Here is a 20,993-nt window from a genome sequence, read left to right as displayed (position 1 = left end):
TAGTTTTGCAGAGATCAAAGTTGCCATATCTCAAAAGTAGTTATTCCTCCGTTGGCTATCCACTAGGTCCAAGTCAATGTGATAAAAATATTGAGCTGACTGATTTATTGGAGCCTTAATAGGGAAGAATACTTGGGAAATTAGGATTATAGAGGAAGAATAGGTCATACATGGGGCCCTTGATCGCTGCCCTTCTTGTGCAAGAAAAAAAAAACATTGAACTACGTCGACATTACTTAATTATATCAATAGCAATTTGACCAGAACAAAGATAAGTTAATTTAGAAACATTGTCTTGCTTGGCAAGATATGCATGATAACAATGATATGTCATTGTCTCTTTGTTGCTAATTTCCAGTTTTGGTACTGTTGGGTCTCTGGATCATGAATTACCATTTACAGAAATACCACGTTCTTATGTGAAAAAGATTGCAGTAAAACTCTGTTAAGTAGACCCCTATTCGAGTATCAGGAACCAACAAAAAGATAAACCACAGAAACCATAAACTAAACCCTAGTGATTAAGTTAAACATACTCCCCCACAGCATAATCCATACCTTAAAATCATCAGACCGCAGCTAAGATCGTGATCAGCGGCAAAATGCTCAAAAAAGAGTGCCCTGCAACCAAACATGTATGTAGATGTCAACCAACATAAGGGTCAAGAAGATTTCTAATCTGAGAGATGTAGTGTAGTGTAGGCACAACACTCACCTGACTAGAACAAAACAACTTCTTGGGCTTTCTGAAAAGTAAAAACAATTACTGATATGCCTCTAGTAACCATATAAATAAATAAATAAGTTGGCTGCCTGCCTCTTTACATTAAAGCCAGAAGACAACCAAGACAATGGAAATTATATCAAATACCATCTGTCCAAAACAACCACCTGAGCATGTACCTATTTTCACCTTGGCCTTTCATGGCCCTCAGAATGAAAGAAAGGGTGTTAAATCATGGAAGATTCTGTGTCCCCTTAACCTGGGCAGGATGTACAACCTACTTGGATACGCATATAGCCTAGTACTGATTGGATGGTTTGTTTGGGTTCAACCCAAAGCAACCTTCGAAGCACAGTGAGATGTCCATTTTCTTGGTGCCACAGAAAAGCTCATACATAGCTATGATTGTTGACAGCAACATCAGACATGTTTTTCCTTTCTTTTCTTTATCTCTTTCCCTTGGTGCTCTCTTAGTCTATTTTGCACTACCTTATGTCCTTTAAACAGGCTGTACCTTGTATCCAAAATTGTCCAATTCAATTTGGTTCGTCAAAAGTAGTAGTCTGAAGCATGTTAATGGAGATGAACTTCTGTCCATGCCAGAAACTGAATCAACCAACATTCATCTAGTTGACTTCATTAGAGTCATTATTTATAAAACACAGTCGGTTCTTTTATTAATTTCTGAGCTTGTCGTGGCTGCAGCGTTCTTAACACAATCATAAAAACAAAATTTTTTTATCTAACTTAAAAAACGGAGCATTTCATCCAACAAATTTGAAGAGCAATCATTCTGTACATAGCCCCCCATTGTCTTGGGTTTTTCACAAACACCACCACTTTGATACACAAACAATATATCTCTCCATCTACCAGAAAGAAACAAAAGGAAAAATGAAGGGAGAACAAAAAAAGGAACACAAGGATCATCTCTCTCCCCCATCAACCCCCTCTCCCCTGCCCTAATAGCATCAGATCAGACAGACACCCAAGAATTTGGGAGCAGAAAAAAAATTAAGAATCACCCTCACTTTCTATATTTCTGAGATTCTCAACTGAACCACTGGCTTAATTACGTCCGCTGATAGCCTTTGCTTTCTGATCTTGAACCCGGATAATCACTCCGATCAGTATCTGAATTTTCCTTCTGGGAATCAATGTCCATGCTGCCTGCTTCAGTTCTTCGGTGTCTTCGATCCTGAACATCAAGAAGAAAACTTATATTCAAAAGACAGCTGAAAATCATCAAATCAAATGTCCAGCCATTGGTTGACCAGTAAATGTCAATCAGCTGGGATCCTATGAGGACCAACACCATAATGGATTAGAGCATGGGAACACAAAAGGTAGTTGTAGAGAAAGGGATTTGGATAGAAAATTGAGCAATTAAAATGCATGAGATAATCAATTGATTAAATCTTTTGCATGAACAAAATATTTTGTTCATTTGAATCAAATTTTGAATAATTTATTCCAGGCAAGACAGTACTAGAGTTTCATTCACTATAAAAAAGGTAACACCAATTCAGGAGACAGCTAAAAGGGTCTAGAATGCAGATGTAACAAGGACAAAGTAAGAGGCAACGTGGCTAGTTAGAAATGGAATCAGATATTTCATCCTGGGATTCAGAAGCAAACAAGATCAAAAGTATTGCAGATTCATTATCCTTCTTCAGACATAAATTCAAATTGCAATCCATCAGAAATTGTGTTTCAGAGATAGAATGAGAATCTAACCTCTCTTGGTATGGGATATTCCTCGGACTCGAGCATACGGACAACTTGGCCCATCTTGGGTCTTTTTTCAGAATCTGGATCAACACACCTCAAAGCAGTCAAGAGAGCTCGTTTTAGGGCTCTTGTTGATGGTCTCACCTCAATGTTTGGGTCTACGACTTCTTCAGACCTTCTGCTTCCAACCATCATTTTTAGCCAATCGACCAGATTTACCTGTGAGCATTAAAACTACATGTCAAACAAAACTCCACAAAGTTGCAAAATTATAACTTTATTGACATTTCTGTCTGTAGAGTATCCTCTACAGAATAGAGATAAAGAAATTAACGCAATGAACATTTGTAGTTGCAATATTATAACTTTATTGCCATTTCTGTCTGTAGAGTATCCTCTACATAATTCTGCACTCCTAACTAGATTTAGACTGTAAACTGTCAATGGTAACTGTCTACCATACACTATTGAATACATTCGTTTAAGGGGCATTCACTACTTAATACAGATAATAAATCCAACTTGCATCAAGCTTCTTTATGATTCTATGTTGACAAGAGTCTGGTATTTTAGGATGGTTAGAACTTGCATCAAGTTTCTTTGCTATTGATTTTTATAACTTGTGCATACCTCATGTGCAGGGCGACCATAGTCCACAGGGTCTCTTCCAGTAATTGCTTCCAAGAGCAAAACCCCGAAGCTATACACGTCGCTCTTTTCATTCAAAAGTCCGGTATTAGCATATTCAGGGGCGACATATCTGAAATGTTTTTTGGGAAGCAGGGACAAGAGAAATAATTAATCCTCTATCATCAATTAATCGATTTATTCTGAGCATCTAAAACTGAAAGAAACAGCATTGGTCAGGGGCCAAAAGGGTCATGCTCAAGAAATAATACTAACCCAAAGGTTCCCATAACGCGAGTTGTCACATGACTTGTCCCCGCACCCAGCAGCTTGGCCAGGCCAAAATCAGATACCTTGGCATTGAAGTCTTCATCAATCAATATGTTGCTAGATTTAATGTCTCGGTGTACCACTTTTGGTTCAATGGCCTCGTGCAAATAGGCAAGACTGCGACAAGTATTAGCCCATTAAATGAGAACTAGAAAACCTGGAAAAAAATTTGTAAGCGATTTGACTTACGCTTTTGCAGTTCCAAGGAGAACCTTTATGCGTGCTTCCCAAGTGAGATATCCATGCTGACGCATTGCTCCATGAAGCCATTGCTCCAAGTTTCCATTGTTGACATACTCATAGACCAAAATTCTGAAATTTTGAAATGCAAATGAGACCAACTATTGTAGTTCAGGTGTTACTTCAACAGCAGTAGGCTATTATATACTCAATACTGAGAGATCAATCCACCTCTCAGATATTAAAGCCACAAAAGCTTCTTTGTTTCCACCTAATTTATGGGGACCTACACGTACTTTGATATTCATTTTTTCGTAAGAAAACAATTCAAAACATAGAGTCAATCAGTTAGTTCATCAGACTTAATAAACTTTGAAAGAAAATGGTACCTATGAGTCCCTTCAACGCAGTATCCCAGTAGACGAACCAAATTCTTGTGGCGCACATGGCCAATTGCTTCAACTTCCACCCTAAATTCTTTCTCTGCTTGGCCTCTAAAGACGTTAAAACAGTTCAAGTTAAGACAAATTCATGGAAACAAGAATGGTGAATGGACAAACCACAATAGAGTCGGGATATTAGCAAACTCACAGGTTGTTTAGGATCTTTTTAACTGCCACTGGAGTCCCATTGATGAGATTTCCCCTGTAAACAACTCCATATCCGCCCTCACCAAGGACATTTTCCTTTGAAAACCGATTTGTTGCAAGCTCAAGGTCCCTCAATGTAAACCAGTGGCCCCAACCCAAGTGAGAGAATTCAGGCAGGCCAACTAGAGGAGACGGGGCAGTTATTGGATACGATGAAGAAGCCTTATACACCGTAACAGTGCTGGAACTCCCTTCTTCTCCAGATTGGTACAGGCCACCATCGTTTTCTAATTGATTAAATGAACCTGACTGGCTGCTATTCTCTCCATTCTTCGATTTGCCCATACCCAAATGGAGCATGATCTTATCTGATTCTTTGTCACTGGATTTGTCGTGAATGGTGAGAAGAATTCCATCACGAGGAGCAAATTCACTTGCAGATACTTGCTCCACTCGAACTTCCTTAATTTCTTTTGAGACAGTTGGGATTTGACTAAGGGGAATCTTGTCCCTAGCTTTCCTTGATTTCTTACGTGAAGTAAGGCACATTGATAGCACAGAGAGGATAATTATGATAAATAATGCAACAGCTATTCCAATTACTTCCCAGACCTTCAGATTAAAGAAAGCTTCCTTGGATAACTCTGCTTTCAGATCGGAGGCCATTCTATCAGATACCAAAAACCCTACACATAGCAGAATCTCACATTAAGATTGCTTCTGATTCATCATTTATATCACTGTCAAAATCTTTTCTTTCAAATCCATTTGCATCAACTAGGGATGATAAAATTACAACCTGGTACTTTTAACCAATTCCAAACAAAAATGAAAACTGAAAAAAAAAAAAAAAAAAAAAAAACTACCAATAAAGGAGAAAACTTGTCAGAGCCACATAAACCAAAGAAGAATGATGCAGGGGTTAAGCAGAAACGTCAAATTATTAGTAGACAAACCAAAGCAGTTCAATAAACATACGGACAGAACAGAATGCATATACAATAACTCAATAAACAAATTCATTCTCTGTGGGGGTTGAGAATGTGAAAGTAGACGAATGTTAATAATTGAAGAGAAAATTTCAACCTCTTACCTATGTGTGATGGAACTCAAAAGAGCAACCTTGAAATGCCAGATCTTTGAAACCCCTTCAACATTCCTTGTCCTAAGACAAACAATTAAACACACAATTCCAGATCTCTGACCAAGAAAAACCCAGAAACATATATCAAGAAAGCCTCTTTAAAGAAACCCAAATGAGCCCAGTGCTCAAAACTAAAATTAAAAGTTAAAAATAAAATATATAGCCAATAAAACTGGAATTCCTATATGGGTTTTCTCTGTGGGGCAAATGTGTGTCTGAATCTAAGTTGAGATGGAGCTTTCTGGCACCAGCACTGAGCCATCTCAAAAATCCAAACCCAAAAATAACAAGAAAGATCATGTACCTGTGCAAAATGGTAGAGGGACATGGAAAAAACTGATATTTGTGAGTGGTGGGGATATAAGAAGAAGGGATGGAGTTATCAGGGGTAGGTGGTGAGTTTGGAGTCTTCAGACTGAGATGCCTTCAAAAACATAACACATACAGTAAAACAGAAGCATGGAATTCTGTGATGTAAAGGTCTTCAGATTTTCCTGATTTGATATGAACACGACTGATTGATTACCAGTAATTTACTTTAATGTCTCTCCCTTTTTTTTTCCATTATTGTGTATTTATTTATTAGAATTGATTGCTGTATTTGTGTGCTTGCTTCTGTTGTGAATTGAGTTGGGTGTGTGAATCTTAGATATCAATGTGGTCACAGCTCTCAAGTTTTCTGCTCTTTTGTTACATCTGTTGTCATTTTTAAATATTAAAATATAAAAAAATAAATTTACCTTTTTTTCAGATTACAATTCTCGAATCTCAGCCGTTACTTGGTCAAGTCAAACACCTCCCTCTGTGTTCATAGGTTACAAGTTATTTATAAAGGCAACCAACTGTTAGCATATCGGATATGCAATGCAAGTACGAGCAATTAGTGAAATTTGGAATGTAAATGCCATCTGTCACCAGTTGTCTTCAACCTTATCAAAAACACCAGTTGTTGTTTTTATCAAATTAAACAGAGATTGCTTTGCTTCTTGCTCTGTTTCTACTTTGTAAAGTTTGTAATGGTTTCTAATCTCCCACCTGTTCATAACTACACTTCAAATATGAGCTCTTGCCAAAAGGATTATAAATCTCAGGTTTGATTGTAATAAAAAAAATTATTAGCATGCTCTTAATCATTTGAATTATGCATTATAGTTAAATTATGCATCCAACGACATCCGAATTCTTATCTTCCTATGAACTAAGAAAGACGAAGGGGTGGGTCACAGGACAGCAAGGCATGTGGTACCACCACAAGGAAATTCGGTTCACCATAAAAACTGAAATAAGAAAACAAATATGAATTATACAAAAACATTATTATTATTATTTTAAACTATTGAAATGCAGCATGCTACAGGGATTTTTTTTTCCTTTGTGATTTGTCAATGCTATAGGGAATCAGTTGTTATGCAAAAGCAGTAGTAGAATACTATTATATCATATAGTTTTCAGTGTGCTTCCCCTCTTGGCTGCAAATTTAAAACTCGTAACACCACACAACATTCACTTTTTTTTTCTTTTTTTTTGAGCCAATCAATATGTTAATAGGTTTAATAATTAAATAAAACTATATTTAAGAAAAAATTAGTTCATCCATAAACTAATAGGTCAGAAAAAAAAAAAGGGAAAATATTCAATGATTTATTTGAGTTATATTATATGTTCTAGAAATCACCGCTGGCAATTTGGTATCTGGCATAAGCTGTCCACTTCTTGGTAGTTTTCCTGCAACCTGATCTCAGTTTTATATTTAAACAAATAAAAATTGGGACCACTGGCTTCTTTTAGTTGAGATTTCTTGTAACATGGTCTCTTAGTCCAAATTGACCATTAGGTAAGTAAACAAGTTATTGAATATATCAATATGAATATTTCAAGGAATCATCACTAGAGCACACACACACACACTTACACTAAGGTTTGAGACTTTGTGTTATCCATAATAATACATATTTGATCGTCGAATTAGTCAAGTAGTCTATTCTTTTTCTGTGAAGCCATGTGAAGCAGTAAAAAGGAACTTCAACCCTATAGCCGCTCGTAAATCGCCCATCAAATCAAGTTTTCTTTGAATTTTTGTTAATTTGCAAATCATTATACCCCATATGGCCCTACGCATAGCTACCAAAATTATGTCCATGTCCATTCATATAAACATAGAAGTAGATCGATTGGTGCTTTTTATTTTGGTGTTGGAAATCATTAGGCGTTAGGAAATCGTCCATCAAATTAAAGAGGCTTGAGCTACCGATGTGTACAAGCTATTAACAACCACCACAACATTTTCAATGTCGACATTATCAACCCCGTATTGAACAATTGCTTGTGCCTAACTTGGCAAAAGAATCCCTCTCAAGCAATTGGCTTGTATAATTGTACGTGGATGTTAGGTGCCTGCATGGTTTTGTCTAAAACGTGCATGCGTATTGAAATCTTGTACGTAGCCATAACTGTGGCCAAATATTTATATATTTTGGATTTTATTTATCGGTTGCTTTTTCGTGTAGGCATGTAACACATGACATGGACCTAAATAATTCAAGCTAAGCAATCCCCATCTGCCATCCTTTACTAGGTTTCCCTTTCTGATGAATCTGATCCCTTGCTTGACATGCCAAAACCCTCATGCTAAAACTGACCATCATCACCACAGCATTGGCGTAACGTTTCCATGCAATGATCTGTTCAGTCTGTTGACATTGAATAAGTTATGTTTATGATTTAGCTGTGTGCCATTAATATTCTAATTTAGTATAAGGGAGGTCTTGGCCAGTTGATTAAGATAATGTGCATGTTCCTTTGCACCCGAGTTTAATTTTCCTCCCCGAACATTAGAGCCGTTTAGAATATTACTTTGTAAAAAAGAAAAAAACATAAGAGAGGTCTTATAAACAATAACGACAACAAAAAACTTGCTTTCAAGGAGGATCAGACTTATAAATTGATTGCATGCAATGTAAGCGACGTCCGTTGATTGATCACAATGCATGTGGCATAATGTTATAATTTTGATTAAAATTATGCATCTTCATTTAGCCGCGCGCGCAACCCGTGACTCTTATGTTGAAAATACTGCATTAATTGAGTTCGATTCTTTAGGATCCCGGTGATTGTGAATTTGATCTTTCTTTTGAATCATATGATTACGAAGTTTCTGAGTGACATGTTTAGACAACCATTACATGCAAGATTCAACCAAATAGATTTTTATAGTTGAAACAGATAAGTTGTTGATTTTACACAACTATTATTTTACGGCAGAATTAGGGAATTGAATTTGAGATTTCTTCTAGCATTAAAACGAAAAATACTATTAAATTAATGATTAGTTGATACACAATTTTATATTACGCTATATGTTTGTTTCCTTTTTTAAATAAAATTCTGTGAAATACATAAATGCACAGTTTAATATTTTATCTAATCACATCTGAATTTTGTAACATGTTGTGACTCGTGAGACTCTCAACCATGATGATTAGGAAGAATAATGAAACAAAATTGAGTGAATGATTAAAACTTAGCTGAATACCGTGGCATGACAAATAATTCTTGGCATGACATTGACATACGCCAATTCCATGCGGTGAATGAGGGGAATCCATGCAGATTGCAGAGATTTGAGGGAATGTGGACCAGAGCGCTAGCTAGCACGACTTTTTCGCCCACCAAAAGGCCCTCGTAAATTCCAAATTTTCTAGTTTTCTAAGCATGCTCTACTTCCCATCATAGGAATTGTTGTATGCGTCATAGTCTATATTATATAACAATAAAACAAAATAGTTATTTACATTAACACCCTTTAAGAATTTTGAGTTTTTTACAAAATTCTTTAAGATTTTAGAAATTACACGAACACCTTTTAAGGTTTTAAATTATCTTCATAAAATCCATTTCCGTTAATTTTTCGTCTAATGATTGGTAATTATATATATATATATAATTTTAAATGAAAAAGTTAGCCTTTGAGATTAGATTGCACATTCATTCATTAAGGTTAATTTTGTCACTTGCATACATATTTTTTTTGTAATGAAATCATCAATTTTTGGACGAGCAATCAACGAGAATGAATTTTGTAAAAACAATTTGAAACCTCAAGGGGTGTTTGTATAATTTTTAAAATTTCAAGGAGTTTTGTGAAAACACCAAAAACCTCAAGAGGTATTAGTGTAATAAAACAAAATGTATGTAACATTATCCTTTTCGAAAGATTATCCCTTTTTTGGGGGATTTTTTTTGCAAAATAGTGTTCATCTTTTCAACCATTGCAGAAAGTATATATGCAACTACTAACATGAATTAAATACCACCTGAACGAGCTAGGGTTTATAGAGGGACAAGAAAAGACTTTAGGAGGTGAAAAAGAGAGGAATAAACTAAAAAGAAAGATATATGGCACTGCAAAAGAAATATTGATTACAATTCCTCATCAACTGAAAATGAAAGAGCGATATGATTTATAGGGTGGCTCGTCTACATTATCCATAAACTTTGAAAAAGAAACCCTAACAAAATTTGATTTGAAAGATATCGTTTGGTATCCTCTGAACCTGCAGATTCAGTTAATCATCACATAATTATGTCATCAAGTTTTTAAATTTTTTTAAAAAATAGTTAGACATCTTGTGCCCTACCCACACCATATTATAATAAGCTAACTTGCAAATTAATTAGGATTATTTATTATTGTATATTCTTACAACTTGGATATGTGTATATGATCTAATTTGGTCACACTTTCCACAACATCCATATGGTATATGGTTGCTTATGTGACTTAAACAAGGACATTAGTGGTTAATATAGCATTATCCAAAATCCACAAGATATTGGTTAGGTGATTGTGTTGTGTCTAATTGTCCCTTTGAGTTTTGATTATAAAGCTTTAAATTTCCCCTTTTTTTATTATTATTTATTGGTTGAATATCAATATTAATTAGGCTCGAAATGAATTAAGATTGATGAAAATGAGTTTATTTTTAAAGGCATTTGTAATTGCACAATTGGATGGAAGGAGCAAAAGTGTGTGTTGAGGAATATAATAAGTCCCACATTTGAAACTTGATAAAAATAAATATAATATGAGTGGTTTCACTATTAATATCATCAAGATCTTTTATGATAGAACCTGGTTGAGTTGGAGACAATATCGGTATTATTAGTAGTGGGCTACTAACTTGTGTCTCTAAAATTTAACAGAATGCCGATCAAAATTGAGCAATATATATTCATGCACAGTATAACATATAAGAAAATTACAAAACACCCTTGAAAAAAAAAAGAATTTATAAGAAGATATAACCCAACAAATAGAAATGGCCAAAAAGACCCAAACAAATTAGTGAACAAGTTGTGGTGAGGCTTCTAGGATTTGCTAAACAACAAATGGCAAGACAGAGAAGCACAGGGTAGCTAAGCATTAGTTAATGGGTTCACCCACAAGGATGGATTTAGTGCAAACTGGCCATTTTAGAGAAACTGTCAATTGTGATAGAGATAATTAGATAGTACCAATTTTTTTTCTTCCCAAACAAAGAAAGTGATATTTGCCCATCAATTTCTCAAGCAAAAGGAAATATTGATGCATGATTGTTGAGAGCTCTTCCAATTAGAGCCAATTGAAAAGCTAAAAGACACACTAAATTAAAAACACTAGGATCTGTAATTGGGCCAGGATTGAATTTAAGCTTAAGCAACAGGTCTATATCAAATGGAGCTTGGAAAATGTATCTTCTCTGGGAATGGTTAATAACAAGGGTGCTAAAATTTAGTTAATGCAAAGCCATATGAGCATGGAGAGATGCAAATTTGGGGAGCTGAATACGGGAATGTAAAGGGTGTCTGAATTTTTTTAAAATAAGTTTAAACTGTTTAAATAAAGTTGTTACAAAGAATTTACAATGAGGCAAAATAATAGATCTTATATGTTTTCCATATGACCGTGAAAAGGAAAGAGAAGAAAGGCTTATGTAAGCCAACTCTTTCTACAATTGAATCTTGCGTCACAAATAATGTTGGGCTATGACTTACTTATAAGCGGAAGTACTTCCTATAGAAAATTTAATCAAAGTACTTAGGGCTCGTTTATGAGTGATTCTGAATATGCCATAATTACTTATGGAAAGAAGCACCTCCCACGTACTTCTTTAAAAAATCACTTTTTGTGATTTTAAGTGATTTTGGGGAGAAGCACCTCTCATGTGCTTCTCTATAAAATCACTTAAAATTACTTAAAGTGATTATTTAAAAAAATAATTCTCCATAAAAATAATTATCGGCCTTTTCAAAATCACTCCCAAAGAGCCCAAAAATGTTCTTTGAATACCCCACCACACCTTACAATTTTACTAGGCTACTCATATTAAAACATGTAACCACTGAAAAAGACAATAAATAAAAAAGGAGACACAATCCAGAGCTAAATTTGGGATTTTAAAAATCACGACTTGTTTGGTGGGCCAAATTGGACCACGCTTCTCAAGTCCTAGTCATTGTTTATGGGCTTAAGTTTGACTGAGATTGAACATGGCCTTTCGGGTCCAAGTCCAAGCCCGGACTCTGGAACCCAAACGACGACGACGAGGGCGAGGGTTGGGGCGAGCGTCTCGTCTTCTACATCGATTTGGCGTTTCGCCTTCTTCTTGTCTTCTCAGTTGAACGTCCCGTGGCTCTGATTCTGCCCTAGGTACGTTTCTATGGCTGGTTTTCTCTAGATCTTACAATGATGACAACTTTGATTTATATTCTCTGGTATTATATGATGCCTTCTGTGGTTTTAGATTTTGTCTTAATTTTGAGTTGAACTTGATATATTTAGGGCTGATTCGAGATTTTATTATATGGGTTTCCCTTCTGAACTTGAAATGCAATAATCCTAAATCAAGTTTAGGAGAAATATGAAGCTCCTCACAAAACCAGTCACCGTTGTGTTGTGGGTAGTGACAACTGGGGCAGTGTGGCTGCCAAGCTCATTGCCTTTAACACCCTCAAGCTCTCTTCTTTTCATGTCATTTCTGTTTTTATCGTTTGTTTTCTACATTTCCATTTTCTTTTTAGATGTAATGCAAGTCATAATTTTGGTTTATCCATTAAACTTCTATGTTTGCATTTGGTTGCTGTTGAGAAACTGAATAAATTCCTAAAGAATGTTGTTGTGCCAATCCGCATTTTCAAATTTCATTTGTCTGCCAATGCCAATAAATAACATTCTTTAATTAGCTTTTGCAAGCCAAAACCTTTCAAATTTAGGTTGCAGAAAAATGATCATTCGAATTCGAAAGGATGACACAACTTGAATTTGATAGTTGTCATTGGGCAGAAGATTGTTGGAATGACAGTTTTGTCGCATTATGCTGTGTAATAGCACCCTGAGAGTATGTTTGTTTTGTCTGAATTTTGTTTTGGTGCATTATGCTGTGTAATAGGCTTCTGAGTTTTGTTTCCTGAGAGTATATCTTCTCAAAACTGAAAACAATGAAGAATTATAAAAAGAATTACAGAGACAATTGTAGAAGGAGAAGATTGTTGTTATTTCTGATGATAATGAGAGTTTTACAAGAATGGTTAACCTTTATACAGTTAACACCTTCATCTTGAACTAATTGACCCAACGAACTCTCTAGCAGACTTCTAACAAACCCATATAAGCAACTAATCACAGAATGACACTTGTCAACATTTTATAATGACAAATGTCCTTGCTACACTATAAAAAAAACTCATGGAAGATACAAAGTCTCTTCTCATTCACTTCTCAGTTCGTTATTCGGTTCCTTTCTTTTAAATGCAATACTTTATACTATTTATAACTATCGTTTAAATTTTCCTTTTCTGTCACTTCTATGGTGCTAACCTTTTTGCATTTATTTAATCACAGTAGAATGAATTTTAGCTTGATGGTATTATTGAATTTAATATGAATTGGCTTCTTCAAGAATTACTGATTTTGATCAGTTTGAAAATTTTACATTGTGATCTTGTTTGCTAATTCATTTGCCTATACTTGAAACACGTTTGTTGTGAAAGTTATGTATTGCACACATTGTATAGAAACAGTTTTCTCTTGACAGAACTCTATTTTCGAATATGTGCTGGGCTTTTTAAACACAGTGTCTTCTTTATCTCTTCTCTATCTGTTGTATTCGTTAATCAATTTGGAACTAATCAATTGCTGCAGGTGTAAATGTGTATAAATTTAACTCTTAAGTGCCCTTTTTTGGCATATGTTCTATTTCGTCTACTTCTCTGGAGCTCTAATTCTTATCCTTTTTTGGGATATGTGAATGTGTACGAGTTTTCTGTTCTGATTTGTGTGGGGGTCTTGCTTTATTTCTCAATAGTATGCAATATGCAATTCATTGTTAATTTACAAGCATTAGCATTTGGATTTTCTTTCTTTTTCTTCTATGAACTACCAAATATGATTCAAATATCTGGTGTCGGATCTTCTGCCGACACCTTAGAACATCATGTACATAGTCAAACCCTACATTATTGTTCTATTATCAAGAAGGCCAACCAAATTGCTTACATTACATGCATTTGAGGTGGGAAAACCTTTATTATTTCATGCATTGATCCGACTAGATTCGGACATTTCACATTTTGCATTATCAGTCTGATTTATGTTTCTTAGTTTATAATTTTTATATGATATTAATTATTCCGTTCATTTTTGGTACAGCTTGATGATAATTCACTAAATCGCTTGTTCTTTTATCTTGCAGTTTGCATCAATGGGTAAATTCACATACTTCTCAGGCATTTGCCCCATGTGTCGCAGGAAGTGGCAATTAAAAGGTTGAGAAAAAAACATTGGAATCACTCTTCAAGTGCAGGGGTTGCAATTGTTATACTGGTTGATGTAAAGCGAACACCTGCTCCGTATATCTATTGAGTATTAGTTGATGTAAACTAAAGTAGCTCCATCTCTAGGTTTCAATTTTTTATCGTTTATTGTATTCCTCCATAAACCACATTTTTGTTTATTCGGTCTGATAAGCGATCCCCAGTGAGCATAAATAAATTTTGGCTTAAATGTTAAAATGGTCCCTGTATTTTATCTTATAGGCCAATTTAGTCCCCGTGTTATCAATTTGGCCAATTTGGTCCTTGTATTTGTATATATTAGTCAATGTGGTCCATTCCTTTAAAAATATAAAATTAATTAAAAAAAACTGTAATTGATGATAAAATTTTTAATTCAAACTGAAAATGGATATATTTCTTTTAAATTTCACCTTCCTCAATTTGCGCACACACCTCAACCACCTCCCAAACCCAGCCACCATCACCACCACCACTCCAACCCCAAAACCATAACCACCCTCACCACCATTCCAACCCCACCTAAACTACAACAACTCTCTCTCTCTCTCTCTCTCTCTCTCTCTCTCTGACAAATCATGAAGATCATCATAGCCTGTCACCGTAAGCTTGACGACTCTACCGCCAATTGATCATCCTGGCTGTAGCAAAAGTCGACCACATTCAGACCAATGGATCAGAGAGGAGAGAGAGATGAAGGGTAGAGTATGAGAAAATCTTAAACAGAAGATAGAAGAAAATTTGCAGCAAGAAAAGAGTAGGCATCAATTCTACTAAGAACCCTTCTTTTTTTTTCCTACAGGAATCGAGACCATTGGAGGTTGAGGTTGTGTGAGTTTTAATCATTTTAGCATTATTATTATTTGAGTTTAAATCTTTACAATTAATTACAAAATTTTAAATTAATTTTAAATGTTCTTTTTTAAGGTTTTAACATAATTTTGACGGAAAGGATCAAATTTGTTAACAGATACAAACACAAGGACTAAATTGGCCAAATTAATAACACAAGGACTAAATTGGCCCATAAGGTAAAACACAGGGACCATTTCAATATTTAAGCCATAAATTTTTGATGGGTAGTCTTTTTAAAAACTGTGATCCAATTAAGATATGGGTATGGGAGGCGAATTTAAAGTAATGACAACTTTTAGCGGCGGTTAAGTAGAGTTTTTACTTACGGTTAGCGGCGAAAAAAACCGTCGCTAAACTCATTTTGCCTATGGGGCATAAATTTTGTCACTAAAGGTCCGTAAACCGTAACCAATCGCCGCTAAAACGCACAGATTTAGCTACAATATGCTGATTAAAATGATTTCTCCTCCTGTTTTTCGCTAGATATTTCTTATCGTTCTTCTAGAATGCCCCAAGCGATTTAGAAAACTGCGAAAGAACAATTAGTTATCATTTATCACATTATAAATTTACAAAAAAGAAAAATTATGGAGTGTTCTTATTTCATGTGATGAAATGCTTGTAAGTTTTGGTATGTTTCTAATGTTTAGACAATGACTTCTTCTCCTACATAATGTAATTTTGGGATTCCGGATTGAAAAACAATATCATTTCTCAAATGGTTTGTGGATATAAATTACATGAAAGTTTTTTTTCTGAAACTTTTGCGGGGAGTTTTTGCGATAGGTGTAGACTTGGGTGTTAGCTGATACCACATGTTGAAATTCTTAGAACTTGGATATGTATGTATGGTCTAATTTGATCACACTATTCTCAACATCCATATGGTATATGGTTTGGTTATGTAGGATACTGGTTAGGTGGTTGTGTTGTGTCTAATTGTCCTTCCGAAATGATTTGAGTTTTGATTATAAAGTTTAAAATTTCCCCTTTTTTCTTGCTTGAATATCAATATTAATTTTGCTCTCCAAACAAATTAAGATTAATGAAAAAAATGCTCAGAGTAGAGCAATATATATCCATGCATGATACAAACATATTAGAAAGTCACAAGAAAAATACTATTGGGATGAAATACAATAAGCACCATAAGAAATGGCAAAAAAAAAAAACCAAACAAATGAGTGAACAAATAGTGGTGGTTTCATTATTGTCTATGCAGAGGCTTCTAGGCTTTGCTAAACAACAAATGCCAAGACAAAGAAGCACGGGGTAGCTAAGCATTAATTAATTGTTCACCCACAAGAAGGATGAGTTTAGTGGAAACTGACCATTTTAGAGAAGCTATCAACGTTGATACAGATAATTAGACGATAGCAATTTTTTTCTTTTCCATAATAGTGAATCCGTCCCCTTACATCCAATGTCGAATTTCCCTTATCGAAGATCTAATACGTTGAGCCAAGATCGATTTTAAGCCTAAGCAATGGTTCATATCATAGGGAACTTAGAAAATAGGGTTGAACAACAAGGTTGCTAAAACTTTAGTTAAGGCAAATCCACAAATAAGTTTCTCTTTCATCTTTATTTGGAGAAGATTGAAATGAACATAGAACCACTTTAAAAAAATAAAAAAAGGAAACACAATCCTGGGCTGTAGACTGTAGTTGGGTTTGAAAATTTTAAATGTACAATCGGAGACCCAAAACACCAAGAAAGAAGCATTGGCCATGCCAGCCCAGCCCGCTGAATAATGCCGTCTACACCAAACGCAGCGTTTAAGTCATAAGAATGGTGACTTATAACTTATAAGCCATCCCTTTTCTCTCTCCACTGAACGCAACATTTCATCTCTTTATTTCTGCCTCTACTACAGTTCCCGCCCAAAAGACGAAGCATTCAAAATCCTTCTCTCTCTAATGGACTTCAACGCAGGTACTGAGAGAAAACCCTAATTTCTTCCATTAGTCTTCTCCATTACCCTAGTTAATTTCCATTATTAAGGAACACATTTCAGGAGGTAAAGTCGCCGATCAACGACAACAGTGTGAAGCGATTTACAGAAGAAGAAAGCCCGACAAACCCACTCAAGATGTAGAACCCTCGTATGTTCAAATCTAATCTCTGTTGTGTTTATGTGTTTTTGTTTTGCTAAACCAAAAAGTTTCTTAATTTGTGCTCTCAATGTGTTTTTGATTTTGCCTATCTCAGAAAGCAGTCATGTTCGGCTCGTTATGTGGGAAGGGTGAGTTTGGCTCCTGCTGCTGGAGCTCTCAACAGGAAAACCAGTTGGACCCGTTCCCTTTCTACAAGGTTCATTTCAAAGCGCCCACCTTTTCTCTATCTCTTTCTCTGTTGGACCCGTTCTCTTTCTTCCGAGATTGCTGTTGAACTTGAACTTGTGTCTATCAGCGCTGTCTTGTGAGCTTTGGGTTTGTGTTTATTATGATTCCATTTGTTTTCCGCTTATCGGTTTTGTGGTATGAGCTTGATTACTATGTGGTTAGCGGTGAGGGGCTCTTTGGGTAGCACCCATTTACTGAATTTCTTTTTTGATTCTATAGATCGAGCTTGTTATAGTTAGTCACTGTTGTAACTTTTGCTTAAATAATGTAGCTACTATCTCATTCCAGCTTTTGATTGATTTTTTGTGCTTGATAGAGGGAGGACAAGTGTTGCTGTTGGTGTTTGCTTTGAGTATCATCCTCAACATAAGGAGCCTAAAAGAAAAGGAAAGAGAAAAGGAAAAGCTGCTCTTCCCAAAGTGAGCTCCTTTTTAAAGAAAAATTGTGTTTTCTGTTTTGCATGTTGTTATTAGCATTGCAATGCCTCAATTGCATGTACTCTATTAAAGTTTAAACACAATCGTACGCTGTTTTTAATGTTCGGAATCTCCAGGGGAAGTACAAATTTGAAGAGGAGAAGGCTTACTTTCAAGAGGTTGATGCCTTTGAGTTGTTGGAGGAGAGCCCCTCTCCCAAACCTACTACATGGGTTGCGGGCAACCAAACTGGTACTGTTGCATTACCCAAGTTGTGCTCTCCATTAGATAAATGGTTGTTCAAGAAGCTAAACTTCACTTTCGAGCCTTCCAGCACATTGTCTAAGATACTGCAGACTTCAACCATGCGGCCCATACCTTCAGAACCCATTGGTGGTAACAATTTGAAATCTTCAAGTTTGAAAAATTCTAGTAAAGTCAATTCTCGTTTGCCTTCTGTGCAAAGCAGATTTGAATTGAGTTTGGTTGATGGAAGTGTGCTTGAAACGGTGCCGGATGTGGGCAATGACGGTTGTGAAGATATAGTAGCTTCTGTAAAGAAACTCTCTCTGGCATCATCTTCATCAGATAGTGAAGATTTGGATCCATTTCGTGCTCTATTAGCAGTATGTGGACAGTCAGTTCCCTTAAAATTTAGGGATGTTTTTTCTTCCTATTGGTAAGCTCCTTGTTTGTAATATGTTTGCCTTTACAAGTTGAACTCCCCTTTTCCCGCAATATTTTAGCTGATCCTCTGCTTCTGTAAGCTAACATAACATACAAATTTCTTGAAACAGTGACCTAGACAAGATTACCAAAATCGGGGAAGGAACATTTGGAGAAGCTTTCAACGCTGGCAACTATGTTTGCAAAATAGTCCCAATTGATGGTAACATACTAGTGAATGGGGAAGTGCAAAAGGTACTTGCTGCAATCCTATGCCTTCTTCTAGTAATGGGATTTCTCGTTTTGTTGAATGATACTGTAATGAAGTTACTGTGCTCCAGAGATCTGAAGAATTGCTAGAAGAGGTCGTACTTTCCCGCACTCTTAATTACTTAAGAGGACATGAGGGTGATTTTCAAAATGCTTGCACCATGTTTATCGAAACCATAGAGTATGTATTTACTTTAAAGTTCTATCATTCCACAACTGCTTAAGACTTAATAGAATTGATTACTTGAATGATCGTATCAGTTGCAAGATTTTTATTCTGTCATCTTTCTGTGATCTGATTCCTTTACAGTTTGAGAGTATGCCAAGGCTCTTATGATGCTGCTTTGATCAGCGCATGGGAGGATTGGGATGAAGATCATGGTTCAGAAAATGATCACCCTAAGGCGTTTCCAGATAACCAGGTTTTTCCTTCTCTACTTGTCTAATATTCTTTTTGGTATATAAGCTCAAAGTCGTCCTAATAATCTTCCATAACTACGACTTGGTGATCTTCTCAAGTAGAAATGATTCATATACTATGAGGTTAACGTTACTTAGACTTATTCAATGCAACTCACAATTTTGCATACAGTGCTATGTCGTGTTTGTTTTAGAGCATGGTGGCAAGGATCTGGAAAGCTTTGTACTTCGGAACACTGATGAGGCACGGAGTTTATTGGTCCAGGTAAAGTATACACTATAACAGAATTCTTGTGGTGATTCCTGGAACTTCAATTTGTTTTTAAATGATTGGATTATCATTTCAGGTTACAGCTGCCCTTGCTGTAGCTGAAGCTGCATATGAATTTGAGCACCGTGATCTTCACTGGTATGGTTGTGTATGTAAGTATAATAATGACTTTGGAATCTATGAGTGCTGCTGACTTAGGAATATACATTTTTTACAGGGGAAACATCCTTTTAAGTCGGAATGATTCTGTTACAATGCCGTTCACTCTTGAGGGAAAACAGATGTTTATCCAAACATTTGGATTGGGGATGTCAATAATAGATTTCACTCTTTCAAGAATCAACACTGGTGAATTTTTGTTAAAATACTTTTGCAATGTGTTTGGTATGGTAGAGGATACATTAATTGTTGATGTAGCATACTTAACAAACATCAAATATGCACAGGTGATGACATACTCTTTCTAGACCTATCTTCGGATCCTGAGCTCTTTAAAGGTCCAAAGGGCGATAAACAAGTAAGGAATTGAAACTAAATTTGTACCAGTAATTTTATCTTTGTTGTATGAAATAAAATAAATGATAGTTAAATCATTTGCAGTCAGAAACATACCGGAAGATGAAGGAGGTAACAGAAGACTGCTGGGAGGGAAGGTATGGTTGATATATCAAATTTAATTATCATACACAAAAAGAGAAAATGTGTTAGTCAAAATTGAAAAGTAAAGAAGAATTTTTTTAGTGCTGAATCATTGTTAACTTCTGATCTTTATAGCTTCCCCCGAACAAATGCACTGTGGTTGATGTACCTGGTGGATGTCTTACTGCTAAAGAAATCATTTGTAAGTTTTTCTTAATTAATTTTAGAAAACTACTTACCATTATAATTTTTCTTATACAAATGCTACAACAGCGGCAGGGGTTCTCTATGCTGGCAACCACAAAGGGGTGAAAACTGATCAATTTTAAGTCTAATGTTTTAAAACTACGCACTGTAAGAAGAAATGACTTAGGTTTTTGACTGATTCATTCTATGCTAGGAACGAACTTCAAAAGACGAGAGAGATTTCCGTTCATTGAAGAAGCGTCTCGACAAATATCAGTCAGCCAGAGAAGCACTTCTTGATCCCTCTTTCAGTAATTTGTTGGTTGATGGTGGCATTTGAGAAACAACTAAGAATGACAAGATGTTGTAATTTTGCATTAACAACTGTAAATATTTGAGGCTCCAATGAGTAGGAAGAATATTGTGAATATGTAGTGAAGTGTACAAGATACTTGATGGAGTTAATTTTATTAATGAAAAATATAAGATAAGTGCAATAGTTTTGATTTGAAGAAGTTAACTTTATGAGCAACCAAACAAAACCACAAAGCAAATCTGCCATATTGTATATGCCCATATGATATATCCTGACTTTTGTCACCCCTTTTCCCCTCATATTAATCCGAGGCCACTTTTCCAAATTCATATTAAATCTATGAAACTTATATAACAGGTGTGACTGTTCTCTCTCTCTCTCTCTCTCTCTCTCTCTCTCTCTCTCGCTTGCTTTCGGCTTAAGACCTAGTCAGACAAGCTGCTTTTGATTCACT

The 20,993-nt window shown here is 35.6% G+C and overlaps 2 protein-coding genes and 1 long non-coding RNA gene across 5 annotated transcripts; 2 read left to right on the top strand and 1 right to left on the bottom strand.

Moving 5' to 3' along the window:
• On the bottom strand, positions 1,432-5,992 carry LOC18774199 (probable receptor-like protein kinase At5g18500). Of its 3 annotated transcripts, none has more exons than XM_020566306.1 (9): positions 5,631-5,992; positions 5,276-5,382; positions 4,184-4,868; positions 3,982-4,086; positions 3,602-3,724; positions 3,359-3,529; positions 3,086-3,215; positions 2,462-2,674; positions 1,487-1,922 (listed from the first exon to the last, which is right to left on the bottom strand). In XM_020566306.1, the coding sequence occupies exons 3-9, from the start codon at positions 4,846-4,848 to the stop codon at positions 1,797-1,799; spliced, it is 1,533 nt and encodes a 510-aa protein (XP_020421895.1). In that variant the 5' UTR covers positions 4,849-4,868; positions 5,276-5,382; positions 5,631-5,992; the 3' UTR covers positions 1,487-1,796. The 3 variants fall into 3 exon arrangements, with proteins under 3 accessions (XP_020421894.1, XP_020421895.1, XP_007207381.1); XM_007207319.2 differs by having other exon boundaries at positions 5,276-5,347; XM_020566305.1 differs by having other exon boundaries at positions 1,432-1,922; positions 5,276-5,992.
• LOC109949840 lies at positions 11,855-14,358 on the top strand. The gene is made up of 2 exons (XR_002272149.1): positions 11,855-12,014; positions 14,056-14,358. It is a non-coding gene; the product is annotated as an uncharacterized LOC109949840 (long non-coding RNA).
• LOC18771979 (serine/threonine-protein kinase haspin homolog) lies at positions 16,863-20,757 on the top strand. Its single transcript, XM_020566617.1, has 15 exons — positions 16,863-16,945; positions 17,028-17,115; positions 17,222-17,323; positions 17,672-17,774; positions 17,909-18,450; positions 18,569-18,692; positions 18,779-18,888; positions 19,018-19,129; positions 19,300-19,392; positions 19,475-19,536; positions 19,616-19,746; positions 19,845-19,915; positions 19,999-20,051; positions 20,173-20,239; positions 20,438-20,757. The coding sequence occupies exons 1-15, from the start codon at positions 16,930-16,932 to the stop codon at positions 20,561-20,563; spliced, it is 1,800 nt and encodes a 599-aa protein (XP_020422206.1). The 5' UTR covers positions 16,863-16,929; the 3' UTR covers positions 20,564-20,757.

This window comes from Prunus persica, chromosome G6 (assembly GCF_000346465.2).
Source record: "Prunus persica cultivar Lovell chromosome G6, Prunus_persica_NCBIv2, whole genome shotgun sequence".
Lineage (NCBI taxonomy): Eukaryota > Viridiplantae > Streptophyta > Magnoliopsida > Rosales > Rosaceae > Prunus > Prunus persica.
Note: the sequence above shows the minus strand (reverse complement) of the source record. Positions and strands in the feature narration are given on the sequence as shown.

Excerpts from the sequence above, each read along its gene's own strand:
- LOC18774199 (XM_020566305.1), bottom strand. The coding sequence starts at position 4,848 with ATGGCCTCCGATCTGAAAGCAGAGTTATCCAAGGAAGCTTTCTTTAAT. Across the intron at positions 3,216-3,358 it reads CGCGTTATGGGAACCTTTGG|ATATGTCGCCCCTGAATATG; the intron begins GTTAGTATTATT and ends AAAACATTTCAG. Across the intron at positions 1,923-2,461 it reads AATATCCCATACCAAGAGAG|GATCGAAGACACCGAAGAAC; the intron begins GTTAGATTCTCA and ends CTTGATGTTCAG.
- LOC18771979 (XM_020566617.1), top strand. Across the intron at positions 17,116-17,221 it reads ACTCAAGATGTAGAACCCTC|AAAGCAGTCATGTTCGGCTC; the intron begins GTATGTTCAAAT and ends TGCCTATCTCAG. Across the intron at positions 19,747-19,844 it reads TCTTTCAAGAATCAACACTG|GTGATGACATACTCTTTCTA; the intron begins GTGAATTTTTGT and ends AAATATGCACAG.